The sequence below is a fragment of the Macaca nemestrina genome, chromosome 11 (genome assembly GCF_043159975.1).
Source record: "Macaca nemestrina isolate mMacNem1 chromosome 11, mMacNem.hap1, whole genome shotgun sequence".
Lineage (NCBI taxonomy): Eukaryota > Metazoa > Chordata > Mammalia > Primates > Cercopithecidae > Macaca > Macaca nemestrina.
Window position 1 is genome coordinate 2,787,157 of NC_092135.1, and position 21,889 is coordinate 2,809,045.

General features: G+C 45.7%; 1 protein-coding gene across 3 annotated transcripts in view; it reads right to left on the bottom strand.

The window, feature by feature from the left end:
* Positions 1 to 9,976, bottom strand: part of LOC105492633 (UDP-glucose glycoprotein glucosyltransferase 1) — a 108,507-nt gene extending 98,531 nt beyond the window's left edge. The window contains exons 1-3 of one of the 3 annotated variants that reach the window (XM_071072506.1): positions 9,773 to 9,874; positions 5,772 to 5,897; positions 4,155 to 4,290 (exon numbers count right to left, since the gene is read on the bottom strand). In XM_071072506.1, the coding sequence (XP_070928607.1) occupies positions 4,155 to 4,276 (122 nt within the window). In that variant the 5' untranslated portion in view covers positions 4,277 to 4,290; positions 5,772 to 5,897; positions 9,773 to 9,874. Of the gene's footprint in view, positions 1 to 4,154; positions 4,291 to 5,771; positions 5,898 to 9,772 lie in introns of all 3 variants that reach the window. The other 2 variants (XM_071072508.1, XM_071072507.1) reach the window with 2 other exon arrangements.
* Positions 9,977 to 21,889: the final 11,913 nt, after the last annotated feature.

Sequence of the window (21,889 nt, forward strand, 5' to 3'; positions counted from 1 at the left end):
TACAGGGAAGCTTCTTAAAACATACATTCTTTTCACCCCACTGCCTACATAAGTCTTACAAGGTCTAAACTTGGAACAGTCCTAATATTGCTTACTAGATCCACTGAAACAACCCAGGGGAGAGAAGAACAATACAAGATATTATTAAAGAAATGCTGCCAAGGCCGGGCGCGGTGGCTCAAGCCTGTAATCCCAGCACTTTGGGAGGCCGAGACGGGCGGATCACGAGGTCAGGAGATCGAGACCATCCTGGCGAACACGGTGAAACCCCGTCTCTACTAAAAAATACAAAAAAAACTAGCTGGGCGAGGTGGCGGGCGCCTGTAGTCCCAGCTACTCGGGAGGCTGAGGCAGGAGAATGGCGTAAACCCAGGAGGCGAAGCTTGCAGTGAGCTGAGATCCGGCCACTGCACTCCAGCCTGGGCGACAGAGCGAGACTCTGTCTCAAAAAAAAAATAAAATAAAATAAAAAGAAATGCTGCCTTTTTTAAAAGCATATGTTTGTTGCTTTTTGTTTTTTTAGCTTCTTATCTAACACTTATTCCACCGAGTATAAATTATGATTTTACAGGCCGGGCGCGGTGGTTCACACCTGTAATCCCAGCACTTTGGGAGGCAGAGGTGGAACATCTGAGGTCAGGAGTTCGAGACCAGTCTGGCCAACATGGTGAAACCCCATCTCCACTAAAAATAGAAAAAATTAGTCGAGGGTGGTGGCGGGCGCCTGTAATCCCAGCTACTCAGGAGGCTGAGGCAGGAGAATCACTTGAACCCAGGAAGGGGAGACTGCAGTGAGCCGAGATCATGCCATTAAACTCCAACCCGGGCAACAAGAGTGAAACTCCCTCCCCCTCCCCCCAAAAATCATGATTTTACAAATTATATGATGTCTGGGATTTGCTTTAAAATATTCTAGTGCGGGAGGAGAGAAGGTGGTGGTGATGGTGGTTATTGTACTTAAATTGATAATTGTTAAAACAGGGTGATGGGTGCAGAGAGAGTACATTATACCATTCTCTCCATATGTAAATGTTTTGAAATGCCATAATCTAGGACAAGTTTTTAATCTACAACACAAAAAAAGCTACAAACAACCAGAATGAATGCCCACAAGATAGTACAAATAGGGTAGCAACTTGTTTTCTTAGATTTCCAAAGCTATTGTGGGAGATCAGCATTGGTCTTCCTTCTATGTAGAACTAGAAGGAGAGAAGAAACTAATATTTAAGGAGGGTCTATGACGTGACGGTCACTAAGCTTGGCATATTTACTTGTGTCCTCAAATCCACACAGCCACCCTCAGATATAACCGTTTTTCAAGTAAATAAGCTGTAATTCAGAGATGCTACTAACTTGCTTACAGACATAGAGTGAGTCAATGGAAAAGCTGGAATATAAATTCGTGTCCATTTAATTTATACTTCTATCATGCTACATTCTGGGTCATTACAAAATTTAGCACTCAATAAATGATTATTAGTTTTGATTTTAATAATACCTGCTTATGTAATATTTCTGTAGCTACAGCTACAGAAAACACACTTAGTGTTTTACTTCAATTAAAGATAAGTATCACTTCATTGACAACCACAAAGCTACAACTCCTTCACAAACATCAGGTCCAATCTAAAAATACACAACAGGAATATTTTTAGTCCCTGAGGGATAGATGCAAGGAAGGCAAAAGATCTGTGGTGGCCGCATGCCATAAAGTGTAGTAAAAGATTCTGACCCTTCATCCTTAACCAGATGGACAGAGTACCTGGATCCTTCATCAGGGTCTCCCACAGACATAAGAATGAAGAATAGTGGGCTCTGCTAGCTCTGGAGGTGAATACTAAGTGGATTCAAATAAGCATAGTTCATTTCTATGAGTTGCCTACATGTCGTATTACCTTGGCAAACTGTATACAAACAGCCACAGGAGAAGGGGCCTAAAAATAGTAAACCAAAATGGCAAATGTAGCTCTTACTTCACATGCCAAGGAAAAAAATTAATAAAAATAAAAATAAAACAAAATGGCAAATGACCAGGGATATCATGAAAGGGGGAAATGTTTGTGATAAGCAAGTTGATGAAGAAAACAGTATACCCTGTTCACCTCACAGTGACCAAAGAAACTGAAAATATTGAGCAATTAGGGCTGGCAAATTTAGCATTCTTTCTCAAAACTCCATAGTTTTATGCCATAGGAATCTTCTAGTACAATGATCAAGAATGTACAAATATCAAGAAGTTAGTGTAAATAAAAGTGAAAGTAACGAAATGTAATTCGGGGTAAGAATGTTAAACAGAGGCCGGGCACGGTGGCTCACACCTGTAATCCCAGCACTTTGGGAGGCCAAGGAGGGGGGATCACCTGAGGTGGGGAGTTCCAGATCAGCCTGACCAACATAGAGAAACCCCATCTCTACTAAAAAAAAAATTACAAAATTAGCCAGGTGTGGTGGTGCATGCATGTAATTCCAGCTACTCAGGAGGCTGAGGCAGGAGAATAGCTTGAACCTGGGAGGCGGAGGTTGCGGTGAGCCAAGATCACGCCGTTGCACTCCAGCCTGGGCAACAAGAGCAAACTCCATCTTAAAAAAAGAATGTTGGCCGGGCGTGGTGGCTCACGCCTATAATCCCTGCACTTTGGGAGGCTGAGGCGGGCGGATCACGAGGTCAGGAGATCAAGACCATCCTTGCCAACACGGTGAAACCCCGTCTCTACTAAAAATACAAAAAATTAGCCGGGCATGGTGGCGGGCGCCTGTAGTCCCAGCTATTTGGGAGGCTGAGACAGGAGAATGGCGTGAACCCAGGAGGTGGAGCTTGCAGTGAGCCAAGATTGCGCCACTGCACTCCAGCCTGGGCGACAGAGTGAGACTCCGCCTCAAAAAAAAAAAAAAAGAATGTTAAACAGACTCACAAAAACAACTGTTACAGTTAATTTTACAAAATGAATCAGAAAGTGATAGTAAATCTTGGCCAGGCGCGGTGGCTCACGCCTGTAATCCCAGCACTTTGGGAGGCCGAGACGGGCAGATCACGAGGTCAGGAGATCGAGACCATCCTGGTTAACACGGTGAAACCCCGTCTCTACTAAAAAATACAAAAAACTAGCCAGGCGAGGTGGCGGGCGTCTGTAGTCCCAGCTACTCCGGAGGCTGAGGCAGGAGAATGGCGTAAACCCGGGAGGCGGAGCTTGCAGTGAGCCGAGATCCGACCACTGCACTCCAGCCTGGGCGACAGAGCAAGACTCCGTCTCAAAAAAAAAAAAAAAAAAAGAAAGATTGAACTGCATGGGCATAATCTCCTAATCTGATGCTCAGGCACGCGCCAGCACACACAGCTAATTGTTGACAGGCTAGTCTCGAACTCCTGACCTCAGGTGATCAACCCACCTTGTCCTTCCAAACTGTTGGGATTACAGGCGTGAGTCACTGCACCCAGCCTTCTTCCAGGTTCTTATGGGAAATAAGTCCTCTTTCCCCCACGTTGCTAAGCCCTCTTCTTTTCCTTTTATCAATCACCTCTTAAAACTTCCTTCAAATAAGGAGAAAATTGGAATACAACTGTGCAGGCACAGTGGCTCACATTTGTAATCCCAGCACTTTGGGAGGCCAAAGTGGGCAGATCACATGAGACTGAGGAGTTCAAGACCAGCCTGGCCAACATGGTGAAACCCCATCTCTACTAAAAATACAAAGAATAGCAGGGTGTGGTGGAGCATTTCTGTAATCCCAGCTACTCGGGAGGCAGAGGCATGAGAATCCCTTGAACCCAGGAGGCGGACGTCACAGTGAGCCAAGATCTCATCACTGCACTCCAGCCTGGGAAACAGAGCGAGACCGGTCTCCAAAAATAAATAAATAAATAAACACAACTCTGTCTTCCCTTGTTATGCTTTTTGGAAAGTAACATACTAACTTATCCAACAGTTATTTGTCTAAAGTTCTACATATCTCTATAAACCCACATAGCCCTTGTCCTACTGAATGATGCTATGCCCTAACAGCCTTTGTACAGTACATACCACAGTGCACACTGAAAGAGGCTCTTCATAAATGCATTTGATGATAATCTCACTGCTTAAAAAGCTCCTGAATGTTCACTGTCAGAGCCTATATTTATACTCAAATACGTGGAGGGGAAAAAAACGTTCTCTTACCTGGCTTCTAACAACAATGGAGTGGAAAACCATTTTGTTGTAAGAGAGGTTGTAATGGCTTTTGAGTCGGCCTTTACTGAGGGGAACAGCCACAGAACAGTGAGTACAATCAGAACTCCCATTTTATAGCAAACTCCTAAAAGGAAAAAAAGAAAAAAAGTTTTGCTACGAGGAAATTTTTTTTTTGAGACGGAGTCTCACTCTGTCGCCCAAGCTGGAGTGCAGTGGTGCGATCTCGGCTCATGCAACCTCCCCCTCCCAGGGTCAAGCAATTCTCCTGCCTCAGACTCCCGAGTAGCTGGGATTACAGGCATGCACCACCACACCCTGCTAATTTTTTGTATCTTTAGTAGAGACAGGGTTTCACCATGTTGGCCAGGCTGGTCTCAAAGTCCTGACCTCGCGATCTGCAGGCCTCAGCCTCCCAAAGTGCTGGGCTTACAGGCATAAGCCACCACGCCCGGCCTGCTACAAAGTAATTTTAACCTCATACTTGGAGACACAAAATAACAATGCTAATACTTGGAGACACAAAATAACATAAGTTAGCAAAACAGAAATGCTTCTGACATATAATAGCACTTAATATCTAGCTAGTCCAACAGATATTTGCTGAGTGACTGATACTGTAACTGAAGGCATTTAGGTTATTACATTCTTTCCTACAAAGGCTCTGCTTCATTTCCCAAGGAATCTACACTATACAGGGGTATAAAAATCAGTTGGTGGCACCCCAGCTTGCACACAACCATTCTTTATAAAGCAGGAAAGCAAAGCTGAGATAGATGAAAATATAAATGATGGATATTAAGGGTTGAACTGTGTCCCCCAAAAAAGATATGGAAATCCTCTCCCCCAGTACCTCGTAATGTCAACTTATTTGTAAATACAGTCTTTACAGAGGTCATCAGTTAAAACAAGGTTATTAGGTGGGCACTAATTCAATGACTGACGTTATAAAGAGGACAAATCTGGACAGAGATAGACAGCACAGAGGGACAACTATGTAGAGACCCAGGGAAGCACCAGGGGAAGAGAGAGGCACACACTAAAATTATACTGTAAACTAAGGAATGCCTGAAACTACCAGAAGCTGAAGAGTCAAAGACAGATTCTCCTAAGAAGAGTTCAGCGGGAACATGGTCCTGTGAAACTTTGATTAAGGATTTCTAGCCCTGTGAGACAGTAAATGTCTGTTGTTCTAAGGCACCCAGTTTGTGATACTTTGTTGTGGTAGCCCTAGGAAACGAACATAACGGGTCTCAAATGTAAACTCAGACAGGTTCTGAAATAAATGTAAAATTTTAGTGGCTTGCCAAGCCAACTGTCCCCATCCACAAAATGAGGGATCTGGGGTCACTGGCAAAGTGGATGGCCACAGAATGCAGGCCTCCTGACTCCCTCAGTAGCCGCTCCAAGCCTGTCAAGATCCTCACAGACAGCATCCAGACAATTTCAGAAAAAGGTGTCCAGCTGCAGATGTCTCTGATTTTCATCCCAAAAGTCCACCTAACAGAACCCTAATCAGACCTCCCCTGAGCCACAGAAAAGTCAGTATCCAAGCTCTACCCATTTGAATGAGAGCTAAAGGGGGATGACTATGTGGGAAGCACTAACCTGTCCTTGGCTTCAGGATGTTCGCTCTGCTAAGGTTCACTTCCGTCTCATCCCAGTTCCTTCGTACTGCTTATAAAATCTATCATTGAGGGAGGCCGTCCACATTGGGGACCAGTCAATACCTTCCTTTTATAAAAAGCATCATTTGTGTTAACATCCTGCTTCATATAACACACAATATCTCTGAAGAACGATGGGCAAAAGCAAAATAAACTACACCAAATAGAAAAGTGGCTTTTAGAAGCATTTTAAGTTTAGGCACTGCCAGCTTCTTTTGAAACAAAAAAAAATTAATAAATCAGCCAGGCATGGTGGCATGCACCTATGGTCCCAGCTACTTGGGAGGCTGAGGTGGAAAGATAGCTTGGGCCCAGGAGGTCCATGCTGCATCTGGGCAACAGAGCGGGATAGGAGGAAAGCGGGACAGGAGGACAGCGGGACAGGAGGAGGAGGAAAGAAGAAAGAAGGAGGAGGAGGAGAAGGGGAAGAGGAACGGGAAGAGGAGCGGTCTCTGGTTTGAGTATGTCTTCATTTTATAGGCTCCCTTATCACTCTGACCCTAGGGGTCCTTAAATGTTGCTTATAAAGACAAAACAGTCTGAGATAATGGCCATCAGAATGTGCCATGTGGTGTTGCATGATCATAGGCATTATACTTGCAGCATGATGAATAAACAGAAAACACTCTTTAACAAGTTCTAGGCCCAACTATCAACAACCATCTGTAGGAGGCTGAGCGGGGAGGATCGCCTGAGGCCAGGAGGTGGAGGTTGCAACGAGCAAGATCATGCCACTATACTCCAGCCTGGGCACAGGGCAAGACTCTGTCTCACGAACAAAAAATAAAAATAAAAAAATTAAAACACTATCTCTTGCTTATTTATCTGCAGTAAAATATAGGGAATATTAATAAATATTATGTGCCAGGCATGGTGGCTCACACCTATAATCCCAGCATTTAGGGAGGTCAACCCAGGAGGATTGCTGGAGGTCAGTTCAAGACCAGCCTGAGCGACACGGATCCCATCTCTACAAAAAAATTTAAAAATTACCAGGGCAGCCTGTAATCCCAGCACTTTGGGAGGCCAAGACGGGCGGATCACGAGGTCAGGAGATCAAGACCATCCTGGCTAACACAGTGAAACCCCGTCTCTACAAAAAATACAAAAAACTAGCTGGGCGCGGTGGCGGGCGCCTGTAGTCCCAGCTACTCAGGAGGCTGAGGCAGGAGAATGGCGTGAACCCAGGAGGCGGAGCTTGCAGTGAGCTGAGATCCGGCCACTGCGCTCCAGCCTGGGCGACAGAGTGAGACTCCGTCTCAAAAAAAAAAAAAAAAAAAAATTACCAGGGCAGGGTAGCACACGCCTATGGTCCTAGTTACTTGGGAGGCTGAAATCAGAGGATTGCTTAAAGCTGCAATGAGCAGGAACAGCACCACTGCACACTGGGCAGTGAGATCCTATCTCAAAAAAAAAAAAAAAAAAAAAATCCTTTACCCTTTTTGGAAAACAGGAGAGGCATGAAAATTCTAAGTCATCACCAACTTTTTCTTTTCCCGTTTTTAAACTAAAATAATAGTTTTTTTTAGTTAAAAAAAAAAAAAAAACAGACTCTTAAAAAACAATATGCAGGCCCAGCAGGGTGGCTCACACCTGTAATCCCAGCACTGTGGGAGGCCAAAGCAGGTGGATGGATCGCTTGAGCTCAGGAGTTCAAGACCAGCCTGGGAGACATAATGAGACCCCGTCTCTACTAAAAATACCAAAAAGTAGCCAGGCATGGTGGTCGCTTGAGCCTGGAGGGTGCAGAAGCTGTAGTGCGCCAAGAACGTGCCACTGCACTCCAGCCTGGGTGACAGCTGTCTCAAAAAAAAAAAAAATGCCATCTGCAAGTTTATACACGGCCATCTGAGATTCTATATATGAGATAGTAGCAAGGAAAAATATTAGGAAGTATCCTTTTAAAGAAACAAATTAACTTCTCAAATTATTAAGCATAACACACATTTACTATGTATCTATTAGCAAAGCCATTTCCTGTGAACCACATAAATCTAATTTCAGCTAGAAGTGGTTATTATACATCTGATATGAAAATGATCACATCAGGCCGGGCGTGGTGGTTCACACCTGTAATCCTAAGGGAGGGGATCACCCCTCATATTGTCTTATGCCCAATTTCTGCCTCCAAAGAAAGAAGTAAAAACTAAAATGCAGAAAAGAAATCCACAAGCAGACAGCCCCGCACCACACCCTGGGCCTGGTAGTTAAAGATCGACCCCTGACCTAATGGGTTATGTTATCTATAGATTACTGACATTCTATAGAAAAGCACTGTGAAAATCCCTGTCCTGTTCTCTTCTGTTCTTACTGGAGCATGCAGCCCCCAGTCACATACCCCTTGCTTGTTCAATCGATCACGATCCTCTCACGCGGACCCCCTTAAAGTGGGACAGGAATTGCTCACTTGGGGAGCTCCATTGTTGGAGATGTGAGTCTTGCCAAAGCTCCCGGCCAAATAAAACCTTTCCTTCTTTAACTCGGTGTCTGAGGGGTTTTGTCTGTGGCTTGTCCTGCTACAATCTTAGCACTTTGGGAGGCCAAGGCGGGTGGATCACCTGAGGTCAAGAATTCGAGGCCAGCCTGGCCAACATGGTGAAACCCCATCTTTACAAAAAATACAAAAAATTTGCTGGGCGTGGTGGCACGTGCCTGTAATCCCAGCTACTTGGGAGGCAGAGGCATGAGATTCACTTGAACCGCGGAGGCAGAGGTTGTAGTGAGCCGAGATCGCCTCATTATTGCACTCCAGCCTAGAAGACAAGAGCGAAACTCCATCTCAAAAAAAAAAAAGAAAAAAGAAAATTATCACATTGTCTTGTATTGTTACAGGGAAACTTAAAAAAGAAAATGCTCACAGACAGCTGCAGGAAAATTCTAAAAGAATTTTCTTCATAGTTTAATATATTCCCCTGAAGTTCAATGTGCATTATAAATGTGCTATGCTACTATACGAGTATTATGCTCACTTCCTTTAATAAGTTTCATGTGGCCAGGAGTTCAAGATCAGACTGGGACATAACAAGACCTCGTCTCTACAAAAAAATAAATAAGAATTTTTTAAAAATAAGCTTCAGCTAAGTTTATCAAAAGGAAGTCAAGTGTTGCTAAATTCGACTTGCTTCAAAAAAAAAAAAAAAGCAAAGTGAAAGGCTACAATCATTCCAAGTTTTTTGGTGCTGTCTTCAAACGCTTGCAAGTGTAAGATTATTGAAAGAAAGAGCGCACTTTACACTAAAATTGGCTGGCAAGTGCATCAGTGAATGTTTCCGAAACAGTTAGTGTGGCACAATAAGGCAAAAGACCCCAGGACTTCAAACGAACAAAATATGCTCCTTCTCAAATCTGGCAAGAAATGCAAAACAACTGCAGATTCTGGCCAAGGAACAAAAACAGTTCATATCTATAAGTTATTGGCGACGCTGCAGATCTCAATCTGGCAGGTCCCACACTAAAAGTGAAACCGGATCATCCAATTTCCAGCCAACAGATCACAGTATTAAACGAAAACAGCAACCAAGGCACATCAACCCGAATTCATTTTAGGAAAAATAGAAATCTATTTTAAAAGGCACGTCGTTCTGCAATCAGGGTCCAGCAAAGTGCTGGTTCTCAACTCACTGAGGATCAAGCTTGGTCTAAATTCATGGTAGGACACTTCCCCCACTTCCTTCTGCACTTGGGCACAAGGATCCAAAGCTCTTCAGAAAAGGTTCAAGATCTCTGAACAGAGCCAGCCGCCACCCCCGCGGAAGCGATACCTTGCCAAGACCACCACTGAGGGCAACTCAGGGCGCTCGCGAATAGGGGAAGGGATGGGACACCAGAGGGGAAACTGAGTCACGGTAGAGGCGAAAGCTCAATGTGACGGGGGCACAGGGTCGCCTTGCGCTCCAAATCCTCTCTCCATCCATGAGGCCTCCTCACGCCACCCCTGAGTACCTGTCACCGGCAGCGCAGCCGCGGCACACGCACCGCTCGCGTCTCCCTTGCCGCCTATGCCCGGGCCGTGGTTAGTCCGCCACAGGGCCAGGGACAACGCCAGGGCGGGGCGGGGCTGCAGCGGCGGTGCAGGCTGCGCCAGTGAGAAGCCGACACGCGCCTTTCCCGCGGCTCGGCTCAACACCCAGTCTCGCAAAGCAATTGCCCGGCTGCCGGCCGCCCTCTTACTTCCGCTTCCTAAAGGCGAACGCTAGAGGACTTCCGGCTACCGAGTCGAGACCTAGCAGGCCAGAGCGTCGGGCGGTCGGCGTCTTATCCCCGAGCGGGGGCGTCCGGCGTCTCTCCGCATTTCCGCTCTCCTGGGTGGCGGGTCGGCTGCCAGTCCTCAAGGTCTTGGGAAGGTTCGTTGTGCCAGCAGCTGAGACCCGAAACCTTTAACAGTCGATGAAATCCAATTTGGACTCTGGGACCTACTCCGTTAAACGTTTGTTAAAAGCTGACTCCCTTTAGCCTTTCGGTGGCACAGTAAGGACACTTGGCTTAATGTTTCTGAGCATCTTCGACTTTATACTAAACCCTAAAATGTTGATAGCTACCTTCCAGGGGGCATGATGAAAGGAAGACTTTTTAAATTTTAGGAGCCGATTTAGCTTATCTTATTCGGGCAGCGGCAGCTTAGTCTGCAGGGACTGCTTTGTCCTTTTATTTATTTATTTATTTATTTATTTATTTATTTATTTTTAACTAATGTAAACCAGTTTAAAATTGTTTTGCAATAGGTAGCATTTAACCCACCCAGAAATGAATGTCTCTTTGGAGGGTATGTGTTTAACTATATTAAGTCAAAGTGAATGAAAAGCCAAAAATACTTTTGTATTTTTTTGGATTTGGAGTCTGGCTCTATCTCCCAGGCTGGAGTGCTGTGGCGCAATCTCGGCTCACTGCAACCTCCGCCCCCGGATTCAAGCGATTCTCCCGCCTCAGCCTCCCCAGTAGCTGGGATTACAGGCGCCCGCCACCGCACCGGGCTGATTTTTGTCTTTTTAGTAGAGACGGGGTTTCACTCTGTTAGCCAGGCTGGTCTCGAACTCTTGACCTCAGGTGATCCACCCGCCTCGGCCTCCCCAGTGCTGGGATTACAGGCATGAGCCACCACACCCGGCCCAAGATAATTTTAGGAAATAAACATGAGCCAAGATGATGATGAAGGGGAGGAAGGAGAGGAGGATGAAGGAGATGAGTAATAGAACACTGATGGATTCCAGCCTTCCTTTTTTTTTTTTTTTTTTTTTTTTTTTACATTTTCTCCAGTCCCTGGGAGCAAGTTGCAGTCTTTCCCCCCCGCCCCCTACTTGTGCTCAGTCTCCCTGTTCTTGAGGTTTCTTTACACTCTGGTTCTCAACTTATTTTGGGGGAAATACCTTGAGCAGAATACAATGGGAAAAGAGGCTCTAACGCTTTCTGTTCGAAATTCATTTTTATCCCTTGCCTGTCTGAGCAAAAACTGTATGGAATCACCACCACCCAGCTCTGTGGAAAAAAAGAAAAACCTACCTCCTTCGCTCTGCTGGAAGCTGGAGGGCTCTAGGCCCCTGCGTAGCAGAGCCTTCAATTCTAGCTTTCTTCCTGCTGGCTCTGTATGTTGGGCTCGGAGAGTACACTGGGTCTCTAGTGAATATGGACAGTTAGCATTTACCAACATCTTTCTGTCTACTTTCTCTTGTTTAAAAAAAGAAAGAAAAACTTTTTTAAAATGGGATTCTAGAATTCAGCAAAGAATGGGTCTGAGATGTTTGGATGGGTTCAGTGGACATTTTACAACATGGCTTCTCCTTTGGCATGTTTAATTGTGATGTTTGATAGACATCCTTGCGTAAGATGACACTTTTAAAATAAATTATCTCCTAATGATGACTTGAGCCCTGCCACTCAGTGGGAGAATCAGCAGAACCCCTAGGATCTTATTTGGAATTGACATTCTCGATTGTAATTTTGTTGCTGTTTAGTTTTAAATTTTGTTTCACTGGAAACGAAAGCTCATGCTCAGTTTTAAGGGTTAAAAGTGTACAAGTTGCTTTGTTACAATAAAACTAAATGTGTACACATACAAAAAGAAAAAACAATGAGCATTTTAAAATTTATTTCACAAGGGAGATGTTGCGTTAGCTTTCCTTAGCGTGTTTTCTAGCCCTCTTAAAATCACATCAGCTAATGCTTCCATAAAAAGGAAATTGTGAATTCACCATATTACAAAGTTGATTATATACTTTTAATTGGCCTTATCTTGATCTTCTGCTATGTGATACATGAACAAAACCAAAGTTTGCTTAGTTTTAAAATACAACTAAGTGGTAGTGCAGAGCTTCTAAGAAAGTTGGATTTCACCTTTTCCATTGCAGTGAGCTGAGATCCGGCCACTGCACTCCAGCCTGGGTGACAGAGCGAGACTCCGTCTCAAAAAAAAAAAAAAAAAAAAAAAAAAAAGAAAGTTGGATTTCACCTTTTCCAAACCTTTCTCTGAAAAGTGCTACCTTACTTGAACAAAAACAGATTTTAAAAAACTTAAACTTTTTATTTAGAAATAATTGTAAATTCACAAGAAGTTGCAAAGATAGTACACAGAGGTTTTTTTTTGTTTTTTTTTTTTTGAGACAGAGTCTCGCTCTGTCGCCCAGGCTGGAGTGCAGTGGCGCGATCTCGGCTGCACTGCAAGCTCCGCCTCCTGGGTTCACGCCCTTCTCCTGCCTCAGCCTCCCGAGTAGCTGGGACTACAAGCGCCACCACCACGCCTGGCTAATGTTTTGTATTTTTAGTAGAGACGGGGTTTCACCGTGGTCTCGATCTCCTGACCTTGTGATCCGCCCACCTTGGCCTCCCAAAGTGCTGGGATTACAGGCGTGAGCCACCGTGCCCAGCCCACAGAGGTATTTTGTACCCTTAAGCCCATTCCCCCGATGATTACATTTCAAGTATCTATGTTACAGTATCAAAACCAGAAATTGACTTGGTACATTGTGTGGGGGAGACAGGGGTATTTCCATAGTTTTGTATGTGTCTGTACATTTCTGTAACTACTGCCAGAATGAAGACCCGCAACTATTGCAGCGCCACAAAGATCTCCCTCGTGCCACCCTTTTATGAAGTCAGAACTACCTTCCCACCCCCAAGACCCCTAGACTGTGGCAACCATCATTTTGATCACTAAATATAAGATTTCCCAATTCTACAATGTTATATGAATAGAATCATCTAGTGTGTAGCTTATTTACTTATTTTACTCAGCATAGCCACCTGTGGAGCCATACAAGTTGTAGATATCAATAGTTTGTTCCTTTTTATTACTGAGTAATATTCCATGGTACAGACACGGATTCATTTTAGCATCACCTATTGAAGGACATTTGGGTTTTTTCTAGTTCAGGACTATTTCAGATAAAGCTCCTATTAACATTCATGTACAGATTTGTATTTTTATTTATGTATTTATGTATTCATTTATTTATTTATTTATTTAAAATTACAAAAATCAGCTGAGTGTGGTGGTGGGCGCCTGTAATCCCAGCTACTTAGGAGGCTGAGGCAAGAGAATTGCTTGCACCCAGGAGGAGTAGGTTGCAGTGAGTAGAGATTGCGCCACTGCACTCCAGCCTGGGTGAGGACCAAGATGCCATCTCAAATAAAAAAATTTATTTATTTAATAAATCAGGTCTTACCATGTTACCCAGGCTGGTCTCGAACTCTTGGGCTCAAGCAGTCCTCCCCGCTTGGTCTCCCAAAGTGCTGGGATTATAGCCGTGAGCCACCACGCCCAGCCTTATGTACAGGTTTTTTACATAGACACAAGTTTTTTGTATGTTTTTGTTTTTGTTGGGATGGAGTGTTGCTCTGTCACCCAGGCTGGAGTGCAGTGGCATGATCTAGCTCACTGCAACCTCCGCCTCTGGATTCAAGCGATTCTCCTGCTTCAGCCTCCCGAATACCTGGGATTACAAGTGTGTGCCACCACACCCAGCTACTTTTTTTACTTTTAGTACAGATGGAGTTTTGCCACGTTGGCTAGGCTGTTTTCGAACCCCTGACCTCAAGTGATCTGCCTGCCTTGGCCTCCCAAAATACAGGGATTATAGGCATGAGCCACCATGCCTGGCCTAGACCTAAGTTTTTGTTTATCTGAGATGAATGACCAAGAGTGCAATTACTTGATCATATGGTAAATGTACATTTTGCTTGTAAGGAACTGCCAAACTATTTTCTAGAATGGCTGTACCATTTTACATTCCCATCACCAGTGTATGAGAGATCCATTTTCTCTGCATTCTTACCCACAATTGGTACTGTCATTTTTTAAAAATTTTTGTCATTTTGATAGGCATATAGTAATTCCTCATCATGGTTTCAATTTGCACTTCCCTAATGGTGGTGATGAACATATTTTCACATGGTCATTTGCAATCTGTATATCCTTCGGTGGAATGCCTCGTCATGCCCTAGCTTACTCTCTAATTAAATTATTTGGTTTTCCACTATTGAGTTTTGAGGGTACTTTATATATTTTAGATACAGGTTATTTGTCAGATACGTTGTTTGGAAACACTTGCTCCTTGTGTATAGCTTGTCCTCTCATGCCTTTAACAGGATCTTTCTTAGAGCAAAAGTTTTTAATTTTGGTGAAGTGCAGTCCATCCATTTTTCTCTTACGGATCTTGCTTTTAGTGACGTGTCTAAGAACTATTCACCAGAGCCAGGCGCGGTGGCTCACGCCTGTAATCCCAACACTTTGGGAGGCTGAGGCGAGTGGATCACCTGATCTCAAAGAAGTTCCAGACCAGTCTGGCCAATGTAGTGAAACCCCATCTCTACTAAAACTGCAAAAATGAGCTGGGCGTGGTGGCACAAGCCTGTAATCCCAGCTACTCGGGAGGCTAAGGCAGGAGAATCACTTGAACCCGGAAGGCAGAGGTTGCAGTGAGCTGAGATCATGCCACTGTATTCTAGCCTGGGGGACAGAGCAAGACTCCATCTCAAAAAAACAAACAAACAAAAACAAAGGACCTTTCCTGACTTTTTGAAGTTCAGTCCTCAAACTTACTATCGCTCCTCCACCTTTTTAATTTTTTTCCATTTTATGTATGTTGATAGTTTGCATCCCCCCGTAGGTATCACTCCATGAGGACAGGGACATCATTTAGTTTAGTGCTACATCCTTAGCCCCTAGGACATTGCTCAACCAATACTGGATGAACAGTTCTCTCTGCACCTCCCTCCTCTATCCATGAGGATACACTCAACTGAGCCGGCCGGCTGTTCTGTTCACATCCAGGTGGCTGATGGGCAAAGGACACACCTTGAAATCAGTAAATGCCCCTTGAGCTGCTGGAGACACAGCATAGAATCCTCTAGGTTTCTAAGCTCCCACCCAAACCTCATGTTGAACTATAATTCCCAGTACTAGAGGTGGAGCCTTGTGGGAGGTGTAGGGGTCTGGGGTGGGGGCAGATCCTTCAAGGCTTGGTGCTATCTTTGTGATACTGAGTGCGTTCTCTCAAAATCTGGTCATTTAAAAGTGGGTGGCACCTTATCCCCCCCCTTACTCGCTCCTGCTTTCACCATGTGACATGCCTGTTCCCCCTTCACCTTCTGTCATGATTGGAAGCTTCCTGAGGCCTCCCTAGAAGCCAAGCAGATGCCTGCATCATGGTCCCTGTAGAGCCAACAGAACTGTGAGCCACTTACACCTGTTTTCTTTTTAAATTACCCAGTCCCAGTTATTTCTTTATAGCAATGCAAGAGTGGCCTAATACAATAGCCAAATTGATTGTGGAAAGCAAAGTTGGCGTTTAATGTTTGATTTCCAGATGGAAAAGGAGTGCAACTCAATGAGAGTTACAGTGATGAGGCCGGGTGTGGTGGCTCATGCCTTTAATCCTAGCACTTTGGGAGGCCAAGGTGGGCAGATCACAAGGTCAGGAGTTCGAGACCAGCCTGGCCAATATGGTGAAACCCTGTCTCTACTAAAAATACAAAAATTATCCAGGTGTGGTGGTGCGTGCCTGTAATCTCAGCTACTTGGGAGACTGAGGCAGGAGAATTGCTTGAACCTGGGAGGTGGAGGTTGTGGTGAGCCGAGGTCACACCACTGCACTCCATCCTGGATGACAGAGCAAGACTCGTGTCTAAAAAAAAAATTTATAGTGATGGACTGCACATGTGCAAAAGGTGACACATGAGAAGGCCATCACTTGCACTCCAAGTTGGTGAGACAAAATGCAGAAAAAGTGTTATGGTCACTAAAATATTATGCTCCATAGAGTACCCATCCCGGGGGAAACTTGTTCAGCCATGAAAAGCAGAGGGTAACCCAGAGGGGGAAGATTAGTTCATCAGAGAGGAACAGGAGGAAATCACTGAGATCAAGATTTGAGGGCTGGGCAAGGTGGCTCATACCTGCAATCCCAGCACTTTGGGAGGACGAGGCAGGAGGGTCGCTTGAGCCCAGGCGTTTATGACCAGCCTGGGCAACATGGTGAACCACCCCCCACCGCAAAATATTACAAAAAAATTAGACATGGTGGCTCGTGTCTGTAGTCCCAGCTACTTGGGATGCCCAGATGGGAGGATCATGTGAGCCTGAAGAGGTCGAGGCTGCAGTGAGCCATGATTGCACCACCGCCCTCCAGCCTGGACAACAGAGCAAGACCCTATCCCCCACCCCAAAAAAAAGAAGAAGATTTGGGGGTTGTTTTCCTTCTAATTCCTAGACTTCAGAGCAGGAGGGAGAAAAGTATGGCCAAACAGTCTGTCTTAGTGAAGTGGAGTCCCTTAGAAGAGCTGAATGCTTTCCAGCAAATAGGACCACTATTCTTTCTAGGTGAAAACAAGTAACACCTTACGGTTTTTCTTAATTGGTTGTTAGAAAAAAGCATTTGCAGCTGGGCGTGGTGGCTCACACCTGTAATTCCAGCACTTTGGGAGGCCAAGGCGGGCAGATCACCCGAGGTTAGGAGTTCAAGACCAGCCTGGCCAACATGGTGAAACCTCATCTCTACTAAAAATACCAAAATAATGAGCCGGGCGTGGTGGTGGGCACCTGTGATCCCAGCTACTTGAGAGACTGAGGCAGGAGAATGGCTTGAACCCGGGAGGCAGAGGTTGCCATGAGTCGAGATTGCACCAATGCACTCCAGCCTGGGTAACAGAGCAAGACTCCATCTTAAAATAAATAAATAAATAAATAAATTAAATAAATAAATAAATAAAGCAAGTAAGCAAGCAAGCAAGCAATTGGATTTTTTTTTTTTTTTTTCCTTAAGATGGAGTTTTGCTCTGTTGCCCAGGCTGGAGTGCAGTGGCATGATCTTGGCTCACTGCAAGCTCCACCTCCCAGGTTCACACCATTCTCCTGCCTCAGCCTCCCGAGTAGCTGGGACTACAGGCATCCGTCACCATGTCCAGCTAATTTTTTGTATATTTGGTAGAGATGGGGTTTCACCGTGTTAGCCAGGATGGTCTCGATCTGCTGACCTTGTGATCTGCCCGCCTCGACCTCCCAAAGTGCTGGGATTACAGGCATGAGCCACCATGACCGGCCACAATTGGAATTTAAATTTACAACAATCCATTGTCCTCCTCAAAATCATTTTTTTGCACAGAACTAATAGGTAAATGAAGTGGAGAATCACTAATTCCACATCTTTGTGTTCTTTAATGGTGATATTAATCTCTGAAGTTGGCCGGGTGCGGTGGCTCAAGCCTGTAATCCCAGCACTTTGGGAGGCCGAGGCGGGCTGATCACAAGGTCAGGAGATCGAGACCACAGTGAAACCCCGTCTCTACTAAAAATACAAAAAAAAAATTAGCCGGGCGCGGTGGCGGGCGCCTGTAGTCCCAGCTACTCAGGAGGCTGAGGCAGGAGAATGGCGGGAACCCGGGAGGCGGAGCTTGCAGTGAGCCGAGATCGCGCCACTGCACTCCAGCCTGGGCAACAGCGTGAGACTCCTTCTCAAAAAAAAAAAAAAAAAAAAAAAAAAAATCTCTGAAGTTTCCCAAGGGATGCTGTATTGCTTTTGAAGGGGTGTGGGGGCAATTTCGGGGCTTCCACTTGGCACTTCGTACCATAACAGCAGCTTTCCTTCCATGGGTCAGAGAGCCATTGTGAGGATTTTACCAGTTATTGAGTATAGAAAAAAAATACACAGTGGGTTCGCAGAACACTAGACTTACTGTGGGATGAACGTAGACGATAACTCCATTTATCATGACTCCAAAAGTTGCCACTTTGACCAGTGTGGAGACTCTAGTGACTCCATCTTGGACGCTAATCTTCTGTGTTGACTTCTGATTAACCCGCGTCCTGGGAATGCCTCCAGGATTTCCACTTTATTTACTGTCTTTAGCGTAAGAGCGTGTCAACCTTGATGTTATCAAATTATAGGCCATGACTCATGTACTCTCCTTGGAGGGTTGCCTTCAACCGTCCTTTACTTTTTTTTTTTTTTTTGAGATGGAGTCTCGCTCTGTCACCCAGGCTGGAGTGCAGTGGTGCGATCTCGGCTCACGGCAACCGCCGCCCCCCCGGTTCAAGTGATTCTCCTGCCTCAGCCTCCCGAGTAGCTGGGAATACAGGCATGTGACACCATACCTGACTAATTTTGTATTTTTAGTAGAGATGGGGTTTCTCCATGTTGGTCAGGCTGGTCTCGAACACCCGACCTCCAGTGATCCACCCGCCTCAGCCTCCCAAAGTTCTGGGATTACAGGCGTGAGCCACTGCGCCCAGCCAACCAGTGATTTTTTTTTTTTTTTAAGAGATGGGATCTCATTATGTTGCCCAGGCTGGTCTCGAATTCCTGGGCTCAAGCAGTCATCCCACCTTGGCCTCCCAAAATACTAGAATTACCTGCGCGAGTCAATATGCACAGTGCCTACAGCCCTTTCAGGAAACAATTAGAATTCAAAGTCAGGCCGGGCACGGTGGCTCAAGCCTGTAATCCCAGCACTTTGGGAGGCCGAGGCGGGCGGATCACAAGGTCAGGAGATCGAGACCACAGTGAAACCCCGTCTCTACTAAAAATACAAAAAATTAGCCGGGCGCGGTGGCGGGCGCCTGTAGTCCCAGCTACTCGGGAGGCTGAGGCAGGAGAATGGCGGGAACCCGGGAGGCGGAGCTTGCAGTGAGCCGAGATCGCGCCACTGCACTCCAGCCTGGGCAACAGCCTAAGACTCCGTCTCAAAAAAAAAAAAAAGAATTCAAAGTCTTACCGTTGTGGAGGTCAGGAGTTTAAAATGGGTTGACCAGCTGCATTCTTTTTGGAGGCTCTAGGGGAGAGTCTGTTTGCTTGCCTTTTCCAGCCTCTAGAAGTTGTCCGCGTCGCTTGGATCGTAGCCCCACATACTCCAACCTCTCCTTTGTTGTCGCACGTCCTTCTCTCTCTCTGACCTTCCCGACTCCCTCTCATAAGGACCTTTGCCATCACGTTGGTTCCACATGGATAATCCAGGATAATGCCCCCATCAAAGATCCTCAGCTTAATGACATCTGCCAAGCCACGTATTCCCAGTTTCCACTCCAGGGATTAGGAAGTGGACTACATTTTGGGGGGTTATTATTCAGCCCACCACACAAAAGTTCCTCAGGACACAGCATCAGTTAAGAGACCGCATCCAGCAATCCCTGACAATTCTGGGTATTTTCCTTTCTACAATGCACCTTCTCTATGGTAAAAGGCCACAGATCCCCCGTGGGAAGGCAAGGAAGAAGAGGGCATATGTCTGTGTGGCCACGCTGCAGGGTCATCCTCCCCGGGGCTTTTCCTCCCCTTTATTCAAGAAGCGCTAAGTCTATAAACTGGCTCAGGTGTGAGAATTGGATGAGGATAATGACCCTACAATCAGGTCTGGGGACTCCATAATTATAACAGTTGTACTTATTCGGCCAGGTGCGGTGGCTCATGCCTGTAATTTAAGCCCTCTGGGAGGTCAAGCTGGGTGAATTGCTTGAGCTCAAGAGTTAGAGACCAGGCCTGAGCAACATGGCAAAACCCTGTCTCTACTGAAAAAATAGAAAAATTAGCTCAGAGTGGTGACACATGCCTGTAGTCCCAGCTGCTCTGGAGGCCGAGGCAGGAGGATGGCTTGAGGCCCAGGAGACAGAGGTTCCAAGATCATGCTGCTGCACTCCAGCCTGGGTGACAGAGCGAGACCCTGTATTGGTGGGGGGTCAGGGGTGGGGGAAGAACATTTGTACTTCTTAATATCAAGTAAGGCCAGGCACGGTGGCTCATACCTGTGATCCCAGCACTTTGGGAGGCTGAGGCAGTAGGGTCACCCGAGGTCAGCAGTTCGAGACCAGCCTGGCCAACATGGTGAAACCCCATCTCTACTACAAATACAAAAGTTAGCCAGACATGGTGGTACGCACATGTAATCCCAGATACTCGGGAGGCTGAGACTGGAGAATCACTTGAACTCAGGAAGCAGAGGTTACAGTGAGCCGAGATCACGCCACTGCACTCCAGAGAGGGAAAGACTCTGTCTCAAAAAAAAAAAAAGAAAGCAAGACTTTAGTGCAGTTCCTGTATGTTTTATGCCTAGGGACATCACAATCAGTGAGACATCGGGGAGAATATCTTGAGTAAAGTCATTCTGATTATTGTCCATCCATACTTACTGTCCACTATGATAATGATGACCCTATTTCTTTCTTTCTTTTTTTTTTTTCTTTTTTTGGCTAGTCAAGAGATGCAGTGGGAGTGGAGAAGGAACAAAGAAATCTGTAACTGGTTTTGATCAATTGTTTGTAAACACCACTGCACTTGGACCAGCAAGATGACCCTATTTCTAATGGTGCTTGGCCTGTACTTGGCCTCTGACACTTTGGAAACTAACTAGCAGCAGTCAAAACCACGGTCGCCCTCTTTGTTTTACATGTGTGTGTTTTTGAGACAGGGTCTTGCCCTATCACCCAGGCTGGAATGCAGTGATCATAGCTCACTGCAGCCTCAAACTCTTGGGCTCAAGTGATCCTCCCATCTCAGCCTCCCAAGTAGATGGGACTATAGGCATGTGCCACCGTGTCAAGCTAATTTTTTTTTAGTGGGGGGGAGACAAGGTTTTGCTATGCTGCTCAGGCTGGGCTTGATCTCCTGGGCTCAAGCCATCCACCTAACTCGGCCTCCCAAAGTGCTGAGATTACAGGCATGAGCCACTGCTCCTGGCCAGGAGCTCCTTCTTTACACTGTCGGGTACCAGGGCTCTGCCTTTTGGAGTGATTTCAACCACCAAGTCATCAACAGGAATGTGCTGCTGTTCTTTCTCTTTAACTACTTTTACAATTCCAGCCACATTCAATTAATTTAGCTCTCAGCGACTCTTTGAGGTGTTTTCTTTCTGCAGTTTCTATCGACTTTTGGTTAATTTCTGCTCTTATCTGCACATCTTTTTTTTTTTTTTGAGATGGAGTCTTGCTCTGTTGCCCAAGCTGGAGTACAACAGCACAATCTCGGCTCACTGCAACCTCCACCTCCCAGGTTCAAGTGATTCTCCTGTCTCAGCCTCCCAAGGAGCTGGGATTACAGGCATCCACAACCACGCCGGGCTAATTTTTTGTATTTTTAGTAGAGATGAGGGTTCACCATGTTGGCCAGGCTGGTTTCGAACTCTTGACCTCAAGTGAACTGCCTACCTTGTCCTCCGAAAGTGCTAGTAGTACAGGTGTGAGCCACTGCACCAGCTCATCGGCACATCTTTATCTTGCTAACCATACTCTGTGGCGGCCTGGACTTAGACCTTCACTCTGGTCACATGCTAGCTATTTATTTATTTATTTATTTATTTATTTATTTATTTATTTATTTTGAGACAGAGTCTTGCTCTGTCACCCAGGCTGGAGTGCAATGGCGTGATCTTTGCTCACTGCAACCTCTGCCTCCTGGGTTCAAGCGATTCTCCTGCCTCAGCCTCCCAAGTAGCTGAGACTACAGACATGTGCCACTACGCCCGGCTAACTTTTTGTATTTTTAGTAGAGACGGGATTTCACCATGTTAGCCAGGATGGTCTCGATCTCCTGACTTCGTGATCTGCCCGCCTCGGCCTTCCAAAGTGCTGGGATTACAGGCATG